This window comes from Papaver somniferum, chromosome 2 (assembly GCF_003573695.1).
Source record: "Papaver somniferum cultivar HN1 chromosome 2, ASM357369v1, whole genome shotgun sequence".
In the NCBI taxonomy this organism is placed as follows: Eukaryota; Viridiplantae; Streptophyta; class Magnoliopsida; order Ranunculales; family Papaveraceae; genus Papaver; species Papaver somniferum.
In genome coordinates, this window is record NC_039359.1 from 74,440,569 (window position 1) to 74,454,457 (window position 13,889).

The 13,889-nt window shown below is 34.7% G+C and overlaps 1 protein-coding gene, 1 non-coding gene and 1 pseudogene across 2 annotated transcripts; all 3 read left to right on the forward strand.

The window, feature by feature from the left end:
• The first annotated feature begins 64 nt into the window (after positions 1-64).
• On the forward strand, positions 65-4,017 carry LOC113348057 (annotated as a pseudogene).
• Positions 4,018-4,875: 858 nt separating this feature from the next.
• Positions 4,876-8,008, forward strand: LOC113348056 (vacuolar protein sorting-associated protein 32 homolog 1-like). The gene is made up of 8 exons (XM_026591760.1): positions 4,876-5,168; positions 5,283-5,401; positions 6,062-6,161; positions 6,468-6,549; positions 6,666-6,761; positions 6,861-6,972; positions 7,059-7,254; positions 7,749-8,008. Exons 2-7 carry the CDS (start codon positions 5,330-5,332, stop codon positions 7,248-7,250), a joined length of 654 nt encoding a protein of 217 aa, XP_026447545.1. The 5' UTR covers positions 4,876-5,168; positions 5,283-5,329; the 3' UTR covers positions 7,251-7,254; positions 7,749-8,008.
• A 5,512-nt stretch (positions 8,009-13,520) lies between these two features.
• On the forward strand, positions 13,521-13,594 carry TRNAT-AGU. The gene has a single exon. It is a non-coding gene; the product is annotated as a tRNA-Thr (tRNA).
• Positions 13,595-13,889: the final 295 nt, after the last annotated feature.

The following is a 13,889-nucleotide window of genomic DNA, read 5'->3' on the forward strand; positions in this document are numbered from 1 at the left end:
TGTTTATTTGTTTTGCCAGGACCACAATTTACTGGTGTCTTGAAAATATGCTGTAATAGTGACTGGTTCCTGCTTCCTAGTATACTGCCAAAAGCTAAAACTAGGAAAAATCAGTGAAGCTCTATGGTGGACAGAGTTTGATTCTGAGATCGACCATTTTCCTGGTTTCATATTATGTATACTCTTATGCCTGTGCTGTGCAAATATCTGAAGCAGGGGGTTATAAGCAATTTTGATTGCCATTTCTCAAGCTGAGTTGCAAGTAACTTTAACTTCACTTGCACTTGCCCATGTCTTGTAGGAAACTGGCAAGTACATTAGCTTGAAACCCCATCTAATGAGCTTGGCAACCAAGCACAACAAACTGCCTTGAATATTGAATATTACAGCAACCCTTGGACCTACTGGTACCTACAACTACCATTTGCAGAATCTTGATTGTTTTAAATTCCAACAATGGGGAAATAAAAAATTAAAGAGACTGGCAAAACTGTGAAAAACAAATATCATCTGATTAATTCCAGAAAGAAAAGAGAAAAAGGTTACAATGGAAGAAATTAAAAAGAATAGAAGAAAAGAAAAGAAAAGAATTTATCTTACAACTCAGGAAAAGGGAAAAATAAAAATAAATAAAAAAACATTCCAATGAAATCCGAGTCTAATCTATTTTCCTCATCTCTATTTCTAACTAATGAACCTGCAAAAATCAACAACAAAAAAAAGGAAATTAGTCATGGTTGTTTTTGCCATCTGAGAAACAATCTGGAAAGAAAAACAAACCCCAGATTTTTAGAATGAAAAATGAAAAAAAGATTCAGGGGGTATTAACATACCATCACTTGTGGGAGCCATTGCAGGAACCATTGCAGGTTCAACTTATCTTACATCCCGATACTTAGTATCGGAAACTGCTTCGAATTCCAGTGGGATTATATTTAAGATTTTGTTTATATTTTTATTTTCCTGTTTTCAGAAGTCCCTCTCCTTCTTGTACTAGGTCTAACGCGGACGGACTCTGTATAAATCCATCGATCTCTTCCCGGAATTTTACCGAAACCCTTTTTTCTTCTCTATATATAATCTCCGTTTCATCAAACCAATTCTCTTGCTCAACCCCAAATTGTTGTTTTACAGGTGAGTATTTGAAAGTGTCTGTTCTTGTTATTGATTGAATGATTAATCATAATGAAGTTTAATTATCTTGATTTTTGGTCTATTTATTGATTTATATGAACTTTTTGTGATCAGAGGAGAATAAAAAGTGAAGGGTTTGTCGAAAGTAGAGAGAATCAAAGATGTTTACAAGATTTTTTGGGAAGCCTAAGCAGGACACAGATGCTCTAGTATCGTTAGATAAGTTGCAGGAGGTAAGGTGTATCTTTTGATCAATTGTGTTAATACATGTATTGGGTTTCAGTCTTTTGATTGAATTGAGGTGACATTGAGGGCAAGAATTTCTGAAAATATTAAGCTCGTTGAATCATCCATTATGTCTTATGCTAGGGCTCTAGTGATCCTGTGTGTGTACATAGCGAATGTTAGTCTTGTTAGTGATCTCTAGATGTTTTTAGGATCAAAGGGAGCAAGGAAATATCTATTTTGCTTTTAAATACAGTTGATAATTTCTGGGGGCATGAAATTTATTTAGGTTGTGTTTACTCAGTGTCCAGTTGTTATCGGTTTCATAACATGAGTGTGTACTGCTAGGTTTGTTTAGAATTACAAAAGAAGCCTAAAATTGATTAGTGGATAGAGAAACATTGTTACTGATTGTTTTTTATATCAAATTCATGAAAGTCGTTTGTTAATCAATTTCACTGGGAGTGTGTTATCGAAGGGATTACATATGTTATCAGTATGCTTTTGAACTTATCTCTGGTGTTTGCTTGCGTTGTTTCTTGTAACTTTATTACTTTTGTTTTTGGTTGCTGGATACTTATTCTCTCCCTTATAGCATAGCGTATAATTATTTGTGCTGCTAGCCATAGTCTATTGACCTTTTAACCTGTACTATGTGGACATCAGACGCTCGAAATGTTGGAGAAGAAGGAGAACGTTCTTTTAGGGAAGGTTTCTGCAGAGGTGGATAAAGCTAAAGAGTTTAGCAAAGCGAAGAACAAAAAAGGTATATATGTCAACTCTGCATTTTGGTTTTTAGTTTCGAGAAACTATTTCTCTCACGTCAAGATTTGTTTACTCTCACTGGGATGTTCGTGATTGAATAGTTTCGTGGCCCTGTAAGTTTGTACCATGTTATGCTAAATACTAAATAGGCTAGTTCTGCATGGCAGAATTAGGCTGGTCTATGTCTATTTTCCTCTATGTAAAGCACAAGAACGTAATTAACTAAATAGGTAGATAACTTACGCCCATCTTTTTAACATGGTGCTAAATCAGCTATTGGTTTTAACATGTACTATGTTGTCCTGTAGCTGCTATAACTTGTCTGAAGAGGAAAAAGATGTTGGAACAGCAGGTCGAGCAACTTGGAAATTTCCAATTGCGAATTCAAGATCAGGTGAACATGCAATACGAAGTCTCTTAATTGTCCAAAATTTGCTTCAAAATAATCTTGATGATCCTCCAAATTGGTTTCAAATTCTCAACATTATTAACTTAGGGTTGGATTCCAGATGATACTGATTGAAGGTGCAAAAGCTACAACAGACACTGTTGATGCATTGAGGACTGGAGCAGCTGCTATGAAAGCTATGCAGAAAGCAACGTAAGTGGCAGCATAGTTGTCTTTCTCTTCCACTTTGTCCTGGGTAATTAATGTTTAATTCCTTGTAATATTAAAGCGGAATGTCATCTTATTTACAGTAATATTGCGATGTCGACAAGACAATGGATGAGATCAATGAGCAAACAAACATGAAAGAAATTCAAAACGCACTGGCAAATCCTATTGGCTATGACTTTGATGAGGTAACCTGATATCGCCACTCATTATAGTTTCTTCATTTTCCCAATAACCTATTTATAGCTTTTAAGAGTCGAAACATCTTATTTGCTGCAGGATGAATTGGAGGCTGAACTCGAGGAACTAGAAGAATTAGAGTTGGAGGAGCAAATTCTTGATACAGAAACAACTTACCCTGTACCTCCAGTCCATGTCCCACAAGTAAATCAACCAAATCGTCGTCCTCTTAACAAGAACTCCAAGGAAGAAGACGAGTTCGCCACATTAGAGAAAGAGATGGCAATCTAAACAGGTAGTGGTCTCTAATGTTTCTTTTGCGTTTATGAAAAAATAAAATAAAACTTGTTCGTTGGAGTCTCAATAAAGTAGTGAATTGGGTTGATGCTAATTGTTACTCAATATTTTTTATGAACGTTATGATTAATAAAATAAACTGGTTTCTCATTGTTATTACAACCTTTCCCTTAGAGCCCGTCTCTGCTGTGTCCTTCACCACACCTTTATCTCAATATAAACTCTGGTGCTATGGTAGTTTGATACCAAAAGATTAAGAATAAGGACACCTTTTTATACTGACAGCAGGAACAAGTTATGGCAACTGATAATCAATAATTTAGGTGCATGGAAGAATATATTTCAAGAAGTTAGGTTTGATTATCCTAACTGGGATTGAACAAATTCTAATTTTTAATTTAAAAAACGGTTGTCATATAACGGTTAGCAAGGAACTCCTGGATTTTGCTTTGATTGCTTTCAGTAATGCCCTTTATTTGTAAGTACACCTCCTAACCAACTGTTTTGGTTAGTGTTTGCAGATCAATTGCATTTTACTTTTGATGAATTCTCATTGCTTGGCCAGCTCTACTCCATTTCCAGGTTTATGTTTCCGCAGTGTGCAGCAAAATTTGCTGGTTAGAAAACATTTGTACAGGTGGGTTATAATATCCAAAAAAGAAGACAGACTTTCTCCCATTTTAAACATGTAATCTAATTTCTCATCTTGCTTCTCAATTTTTTCTGTGATTACTGATTGCAAGTATAAATTTTATATCATCAATTGAATAACGAAGTACATAATAGCTTATTTGCCACCATTTTTCAACTGCAACTGCATTGTTTATTTGTTTTGCCAGGACCACAATTTACTGGTGTCTTGAAAATATGCTGTAATAGTGACTGGTTCCTGCTTCCTAGTATACTGCCAAAAGCTAAAACTAGGAAAAATCAGTGAAGCTCTATGGTGGACAGAGTTTGATTCTGAGATCGACCATTTTCCTGGTTTCATATTATGTATACTCTTATGCCTGTGCTGTGCAAATATCTGAAGCAGGGGGTTATAAGCAATTTTGATTGCCATTTCTCAAGCTGAGTTGCAAGTAACTTTAACTTCACTTGCACTTGCCCATGTCTTGTAGGAAACTGGCAAGTACATTAGCTTGAAACCCCATCTAATGAGCTTGGCAACCAAGCACAACAAACTGCCTTGAATATTGAATATTACAGCAACCCTTGGACCTACTGGTACCTACAACTACCATTTGCAGAATCTTGATTGTTTTAAATTCCAACAATGGGGAAATAAAAATTAAAGAGACTGGCAAAACTGTGAAAAACAAATATCATCTGATTAATTCCAGAAAGAAAAGAGAAAAAGGTTACAATGGAAGAAATTAAAAAGAATAGAAGAAAAGAAAAGAAAAGAATTTATCTTACAACTCAGGAAAAGGGAAAATAAAAATAAATAAAAAAAACATTCCAATGAAATCCGAGTCTAATCTATTTTCCTCATCTCTATTTCTAACTAATGAACCTGCAAAAATCAACAACAAAAAAAAGGAAATTAGTCATGGTTGTTTTTGCCATCTGAGAAACAATCGGAAAGAAAAACAAACCCCAGATTTTAGAATGAAAAATGAAAAAAAGATTCAGGGGGTATTAACATACCATCACTTGTGGGAGCCATTGCAGGAACCATTGCAGGTTCAACTTATCTTACATCCCGATACTTAGTATCGGAAACTGCTTCGAATTCCAGTGGGATTATATTTAAGATTTTGTTTATATTTTTATTTTCCTGTTTTCAGAAGTCCCTCTCCTTCTTGTACTAGGTCTAACGCGGACGGACTCTGTATAAATCCATCGATCTCTTCCCGGAATTTTACCGAAACCCTTTTTTCTTCTCTATATATAATCTCCGTTTCATCAAACCAATTCTCTTGCTCAACCCCAAATTGTTGTTTTACAGGTGAGTATTTGAAAGTGTCTGTTCTTGTTATTGATTGAATGATTAATCATAATGAAGTTTAATTATCTTGATTTTTGGTCTATTTATTGATTTATATGAACTTTTTGTGATCAGAGGAGAATAAAAAGTGAAGGGTTTGTCGAAAGTAGAGAGAATCAAAGATGTTTACAAGATTTTTTGGGAAGCCTAAGCAGGACACAGATGCTCTAGTATCGTTAGATAAGTTGCAGGAGGTAAGGTGTATTTTGATCAATTGTGTTAATACATGTATTGGGTTTCAGTCTTTGATTGATTGTGATTGAGGTGACATTGAGGGCAAGAATTTCTGAAAATATTAAGCTCGTTGAATCATCCATTATGTCTTATGCTAGGGCTCTAGTGATCCTGTGTGTGTACATAGCGAATGTTAGTCTTGTTAGTGATCTCTAGATGTTTTTAGGATCAAAGGGAGCAAGGAAATATCTATTTTGCTTTTAAATACAGTTGATAATTTCTGGGGGCATGAAATTTATTTAGGTTGTGTTTACTCAGTGTCCAGTTGTTATCGGTTTCATAACATGAGTGTGTACTGCTAGGTTTGTTTAGAATTACAAAAGAAGCCTAAAATTGATTAGTGGATAGAGAAACATTGTTACTGATTGTTTTTTATATCAAATTCATGAAAGTCGTTTGTTAATCAATTTCACTGGGAGTGTGTTATCGAAGGGATTACATATGTTATCAGTATGCTTTTGAACTTATCTCTGGTGTTTGCTTGCGTTGTTTCTTGTAACTTTATTACTTTTGTTTTTGGTTGCTGGATACTTATTCTCTCCCTTATAGCATAGCGTATAATTATTTGTGCTGCTAGCCATAGTCTATTGACCTTTTAACCTGTACTATGTGGACATCAGACGCTCGAAATGTTGGAGAAGAAGGAGAACGTTCTTTTAGGGAAGGTTTCTGCAGAGGTGGATAAAGCTAAAGAGTTTAGCAAAGCGAAGAACAAAAAAGGTATATATGTCAACTCTGCATTTTGGTTTTTAGTTTCGAGAAACTATTTCTCTCACGTCAAGATTTGTTTACTCTCACTGGGATGTTCGTGATTGAATAGTTTCGTGGCCCTGTAAGTTTGTACCATGTTATGCTAAATACTAAATAGGCTAGTTCTGCATGGCAGAATTAGGCTGGTCTATGTCTATTTTCCTCTATGTAAAGCACAAGAACGTAATTAACTAAATAGGTAGATAACTTACGCCCATCTTTTAACATGGTGCTAAATCAGCTATTGGTTTTAACATGTACTATGTTGTCCTGTAGCTGCTATAACTTGTCTGAAGAGGAAAAAGATGTTGGAACAGCAGGTCGAGCAACTTGGAAATTTCCAATTGCGAATTCAAGGATCAGGTGAACATGCAATACGAAGTCTCTTAATTGTCCAAAATTTGCTTCAAAATAATCTTGATGATCCTCCAAATTGGTTTCAAATTCTCAACATTATTAACTTAGGGTTGGATTCCAGATGATACTGATTGAAGGTGCAAAAGCTACAACAGACACTGTTGATGCATTGAGGACTGGAGCAGCTGCTATGAAAGCTATGCAGAAAGCAACGTAAGTGGCAGCATAGTTGTCTTTCTCTTCCACTTTGTCCTGGGTAATTAAAGTTTAAATCCTCATAAAAATTAAAGCGGAATGTCATCTTGTTTACAGTAACATTGGCGATGTCGACAAGACAATGGATGAGATCAATGAGCAAACAGAAACCATGAAAGAAATTCAAAACGCACTGGCAAATCCCATTGGCGGCTTTGACTTTGATGAAGTATGTGATATCGCCACTCATTATAGCATCTTCAATTTTCCCAGTACCTATTTACAGCTTTAAGAGTCGAAACATCTTATTTGCAGGATGAATTGGAGGCTGAACTCGAGGAACTAGAAGAATTAGAGTTGGAGGAACAAATTCTTGATACAGAAACAACTTACCCTGTACCTCCAGTCCATGTCCCACAAGTAAATCAACCAAATCACCGTCCTCTTATCAAGAACTCCAATGAAGAAGACGAGTTGGTTGCATTAGAGAAAGAGATGACAATTTAAACAGGTAGTGGTCTCTTACTGTTTCTTTTGCAGTTTATGAAAAAAGAAAATAAAAATTGTTCGTTGGCGTCCCAGTGAATTGGGTTGGTGCTAATTGTTACTCGATATTTTTTATGAACGTTATGATTAATAAAATAAACTGGTTTCTCATTGTTATCACAACTTTTCCCTTTAGACCCCATCTCTGCTGTGGCCTTCACCACACCTTTATCTCAATATAAACTCTGGTGCTATGGTAGTTTGATACCAAAAGATTAAGAATAAGGACACCTTTTTATACTGACAGCAGGAACAAGTCATGGCAACTGATAATCAATAATTTAGGTGTATGGAAGAATATATTTCGAGAAGTTAGGTTTGATTATCCTAACTAGGATTGAACAAGTTCTAATTATTAAATTATTAAAGGAACTCCTGGATTTTGCTTTGATTGCTTTCAGTAATGCCCTTTATTTGTAATTACACCTCCTAACCAATTGTTTTGCTTAGTGTTTGCAGATCCATTGCATTTTACTGTTGATGAATTCTCGTTGCTTGGCCAGGTTTATGTTTCCGTAGTGTGCAGCAAAATTTGCTGGTAAGAAGACATTTGTATAGGTTGGATATCCAAGCAAAAAAGAACAGACTCTCTCCCGTTTTAAACATGTAATCTAATTTCTCATCTTGCTTCTCAATTTTTTCTGTGATTACTAATTGCAAGTATAAATTTCATTATCATCAATTGAATAATAAAGTACATAATAGCTTATTTGCCACCATTTTTCAACTGCAACTGCATTGTCTATTTGTTTTGCCAGCATCACAATTTACTGGTGTCTTGAAAATATGGTGTAATAATGACTGGTTCCTACTTCCTAGTATACTGCCAAAATCCAAGACTAGGAAAAATCAGTGAAGCTCTATGGTGGACAGAGTTTGATTCTGAGATCGACCATTTTCCTGGTTTCATATTATGTATACTCTTATGCCTGTGCTGTGCAAATATCTGAAGCAGGGGTTATAAGCAATTTTGATCGCCATTTCTCAAGGATTTGAGATGCAAACATGCGCATGAACAACCAGGTTTCTCCACTATGGAAACTTATCAAAATGAACGGAGTTGATAAATGGGGACCCACCATCTAATAAAATATAATTAAAATTCTAATTAAATATGATAAAGTTGAAAGTTATGAATATAATATAATAAATTTAAAAAGGCATTAAATATAATAATATTTCTTTAATAGTTAGGAAGTGGAAAAGTTGGTAAAGTTGTAAGGGGGCGTTTGAACAATGGTCGCCAACGTTGGTGCTTGCATCTCCCGTGTTAGTGTTTTGCTTGCATCTGAGTTTGATCGTCCCATAGGAATTTCTGGAACAACAAAATGCCTTGAATGTTGATTATTTGCAGAATTTGATAGTTTTAAATTCTAACAGTGGGGAAATAAAAAGTTAAAGAGACTGGCAAAACTGAAAAAGAAATATCATCTGATTGATTCCAGAAAGAAAAAGAAAAAGGTTACAATGTAAGAAGAAGAGAAAAAAGAATTTATCTTACAACTCAGAAAAAAAGGAAGAAAAATAAAGAAAAAGGTTACAATGGAATAAATCTCATAATCTAATCTATTTTTTTTTCTCATCTCCAATTCTAACTAATGAATCAAATATGTGATCACCAAAGCAGCCAGCATTAGAACATAAGCTATTCCTTGATCAATAGCATTTCCTGCAAAAATCAACAACAAAAAAGGAAATTAGTCATGTCTGAGAAACAATCTGCAAAGAAAAACAAACCCCAGAAAATGAAAAATTAAAAGAAGATTCAAGGAGGGGTATTAACATACCATCACTTGTTGGAGCCATTGCAGGTTCAGGGGCTTGAGCATTGGTAATAACAGGGAAAACAAGAGTCAAAAGAAAACAGAATTGCCATTGTTGTGAATGATGCTTTCAACATTTCCATTTCTAAAAAAAATGAAAAAAAACTCAAACCCAAACCCAAATCTCACAATTCTCTTCTCTAATGCTGCTGCTGCTTCTTCTTGGCTTTGGGTACTCTGAGAAATCAACAAGAAATCTGTGGGTTTTAAATAGACAAATGAAAGGAATTATGGAACATCAAATTAGTGTTGGAGGACAGACTGTCTGACAACTCTCAAGTGAAAAAGCATTCAAGGCCCCCATCTGTGAACTTTTGACACGTGTACGGTTGACAAAACATCAAATTCAGATTCCATTTTTGATTGATGGTTATGATTGTTTTGTTGTTTCAGGAATGAGATGGTGAATCTCACCCAACACATGGGGATAATCATTTGATTGATTGGTAGTTGTTGTTGTAGCAAGGATTTTAAAATTCAAAAGATGTACAAATGAGAGTTGGTCAAGATGACCGTTTTTTATGTGACGTTGGGGAGAAAATAATTGCATGAAATTTGGCATGATGTGCTTAAAATGACATGCACAGGATAAAGACAGAGAGAGGTAGAAACACTTTGGACCGCTATAGCAGGTGAACATCACGTTTTATGTGTCTGAAAAGCATTCTATCATGTACTTCCCGTTCGTCTTATGGGCATTGGGGCCGCAACATTTATGTAAAGGAGGCCATTTTAAATGCTCAATCGGTCAATCCCATTTTTCAGATGCTCAATCCCAATCATCTTTAACTTCTTCTAGTTCTCAGATTGAATCCAAAGCCAATTTTACATTTTTTACATTGTAAACAAACCTAGTAGCTTGTATAGTTGTATTTTATAGCAAAACGCTCATCCAACAACTATTATCCCTAGTTGGCTAAAGCTGGCTAAAGTTACCATCATTTTTTTTTTTATTTTAGCTTAAAACAAAGCCAAATTGAAAAAGTGATACCTCTTTTCCAAAAATCAAAGGAAATATCAATTTTATCTTATAATTTGATTATTATCTTAGTTATCCATCCGTACATACCAACCAAATTTTATTACATGCCAACCATGTTATGAGAAGTTACTATGCATGGTTGACTACAAGCTTTTTTTTTTTTGCTTAAGCTCATTTTTTGTGATTTACTCGGTTTGAAAAATAACTTTACCTTAGGATTATAAATCCAAATTACAAAAGTCTCTACGAAGATCATGTTTTCGTCGCGCCAAATGCTTTCAAAAATTCAGTAAAGGGTAGTTCCTATGGAACTGGACATAATTTATTTATTTTTGCAAAGTCAGGCTCGGAGGCAAAAATTCAGGTTCTGTAACTGGTGGATTTCTACCGTGGGAAATATAATGGATGGTGGTGAAGAAGCGCGTGTGGACAAGATCCATGCCGAGATTCGGAGGCAGACAAGATTCGTCATGGGTAAAATTAAATCCAACGGCTTTTTTCTCAATGACTATAAGTCCAAAATCCTATAAATACCTCCACTTTTTTACAAATTTTCACTCACATCGGTCCACTCCACTCTCTTCTTCCTAATTTCTTTAAACAAAATTTTCTACTTCTTATTTACGATGATAAATATAAATTAAGCAATATGAGGGTTGCCATAAACAGTTTTAAGCGAAAAAGAGATCGATAAAACGAAAGAATACCGGCACCTGCTACAAATGTCAATTATACTCAAAATCGTGTCCAAAGTTTGCTTCGCCGAGTGTAGTTGTTGCTCCATAGTTAATTCCAGGTCATGTGTTGGGGCATCCAGAATGGTCCAGATATTATAAAATGAGAGGTGGATACAAAGACTTAAATGTTGTTTATCTTAGGTCTACCCTCTCCCTCCGAGAAAGAGTGGATAAATATCCCTGGGTCAGTTTTATTATGTAAATTACAGAAAGCGCAATTGCACGCTTACGGGAATATTCGTAGAAAGGTGGTGGCTTACGACACACATAATCCATTTCATGGACTTTGAAATTGGTGATTTTGTTTAACTAAAATTAAAATTTATTTTTAAGCAATTGTTGATTAATACAAAAAAAATAATTAGATGATATCATTCTTGTCACAGGAATTACGCCCTTGATTTATATTTCATTTGTGGAGTTCCGAATGATATGGGAGCCCTGTATCATTCAGCCAAAACTAATGGATGTCAAATGATTGATGAAAGATGCTTCTTCCCTTATTCTTGGTATTAAATGTACGAGAAGATCATAAAGAGTTGAAAGGAAGTGGAATACATTGTTCAGCGCTGAAGATTTTCTAAGGTCCAAGGAAGGCTCAACAAATGTAGCTGAATATGAGGAACTTGAAAGAGTGTTTGTGGTATGATTATTGGGTCAAACGTTCTTTCATCACTTAACCACTGTTTCTCATATTGGTTGGCGCGAAGCGTTACAAGATCTTGAAAGTGCATCATATCATGATTGGGGGTCCACAATTTAGCAGAAATGTACAACAACCTCGATGCAGCCCCCATATGTGTAGCCAACTTCACTGGTTTTTGTGGCCTCATAGAGGTATATATCTAAATTATGATTTTTAAATTAAATATTTTTATGAACAAAACAAAAATGGTCAAAATACTAAATTATCGGTTAATTTGCAGTATTGGTGGTATTAGCAAACCAATTCTCAAAGACAATACCCATAGAGTTTCAATAATGGATGTGTTTTATAAGAGTAATTGGGAAAAGGACACTGGTAACAAAGACTCGCTTTCCAATTTTGTTCAAGGTATCAACAAATTTCACGGAGCCACCAAATTGTTGTTGTTCATCACTACGCCAATTTTACTGAATCTGAAAATCCCGAGATACAAGCTATTCTTGATCATTCACTCCGAAGAGTTGTTTTATACAACCTGGAAATGAACATAGGTGTTTGTTATTTGGGAGAAAGACTACTTTTCCAGTTATAATATACTTTTTCAATAACAATTAACCCCCAAGACAGAAGCAAGTCTCCGCATCAGATTTTGATAGGTTGCGACAATTTCCATGGGAGAGGTTTGAATTAAAAGCTCAAGTGCATAATGCTGAAGCACAATATCTCATATGGTACTAGACGATTTCGAAGCTGGTAATTTATTGCTCACAACATGTACATCTATGTGTTTGATTTCCCGACGTTAAGACATATGGGTCGTGATACGTCCTTCATTCTTAACCAGCTGCCTCCAGAAGAACCATGTTTTATGACTTATCCTACCACAGATGGAAGTTCTTCATCATCTTTATTAAATATGCCTGAAACACGTTGGAGTTTCCAAGTATAATTTCACAAGGCGAACTGATGTAATTTTTACAGTGGTAATAAAGGTTCGGTAAGACTTGTGAAGGATTGGATTTTAGACTTATCTTATAAAACTAAACTAGAAAATAATGAAAATATAATAACGAGGTTGAGAGATACTGAGACTCAGGATTCGACTAATTTTCATATTCACGTGGTTCTAATATCAATTCTAAACAATTTTAACTTATTCAATAAGAATTTTGAATCTTCTTTGCCTAAGGTAGATTTTTAGAATATTAATTGTAAATGTTAAGCATGTCATATCAAAAGAACTAACTCTAAGCATAAACCATCAAATGAAATAAAAATTAATTAAAAAAAATCATAAATCAATTTAATTTAATGAAAAAGTCATATAAAAATTAATTAAATTTACCACAAGGATGAAATTTGGCTTCCTCCATTGTCCCGGTGATGGGTTTTAGCTCTTCATGTTGAAAACACACTCAAAATGGTATTTCATAGCTTAACTGGTGTATACAAAGAAGAAAAAGAGAGAAAATAAATGAAACTATGAATTTGCAACGCTTTATAGACATTACAAAATCTCTATTACAAAGTAAGTGTTGTAAACTCAATATAACTGTTACAAAAGAGCGACTGTCTTGAACAGTATGTTCTTTGTGTTCTTCAGAATGACGGTTCAGAGCCATCCGTTCTTCACCTGCTACAACTCCCTACAACCTCTCGATTCTCCTCAGGAGTGTTCCTAATTACTCCCCAACTCTCGATAGCTTTTCTAATCGCCTCAAGCACCATATATATATATATATCAACCCCAAGAATCATGCTCAATAACTCTCGAAATGTACTTATATTTTTATCTTGTTGACGATAGTGTGATCAATTAATGCATAACTAAAAAGATTTTTAAGTAGAAGTTTAGTATATATATATTTTCTTGAGGTTTACTAGAGAAATGTGATCTCTTCCATTTCGATTAGTTTCATGGATTTGGTATTGTAAATTGAGTCATATAAAGACTTATGGTCTTGGTTCATCTTATGTTACCAAGACTAATAACATAAAATCTATAATGTTCAGTTTATAAACAATGTGTATCATTTCCAACTAGCTTTCATAGCTCAGTTGGTTAGAGCACCCGTTTAGTAAGCGGGAGGTCTTCAGTTCAACTCTCAATGAAAGCATTTTTTTACTATCTTTTATGCTGAATGAAAGTCTCGACTGGGATCCGACTAGATCTAGTTTATCTTTTGATAGACTTATTATTGACTAGTCATATTTATGTTGACAAGCTATCATTTGGTGGTATTCTTTAGTATCTGAGTATGGTAGTTCTGTTTGACTCGATCCAGTTAACTTGTTTAATATAGATATTGGAAGATCTAAAACCCGATAAAGGATTTTAATTGATTTTAAACAAAAAAGCCCTTGCCAAGCTCAACTATATTATCTCTGATTGATTTACTGAGATATGAGAGT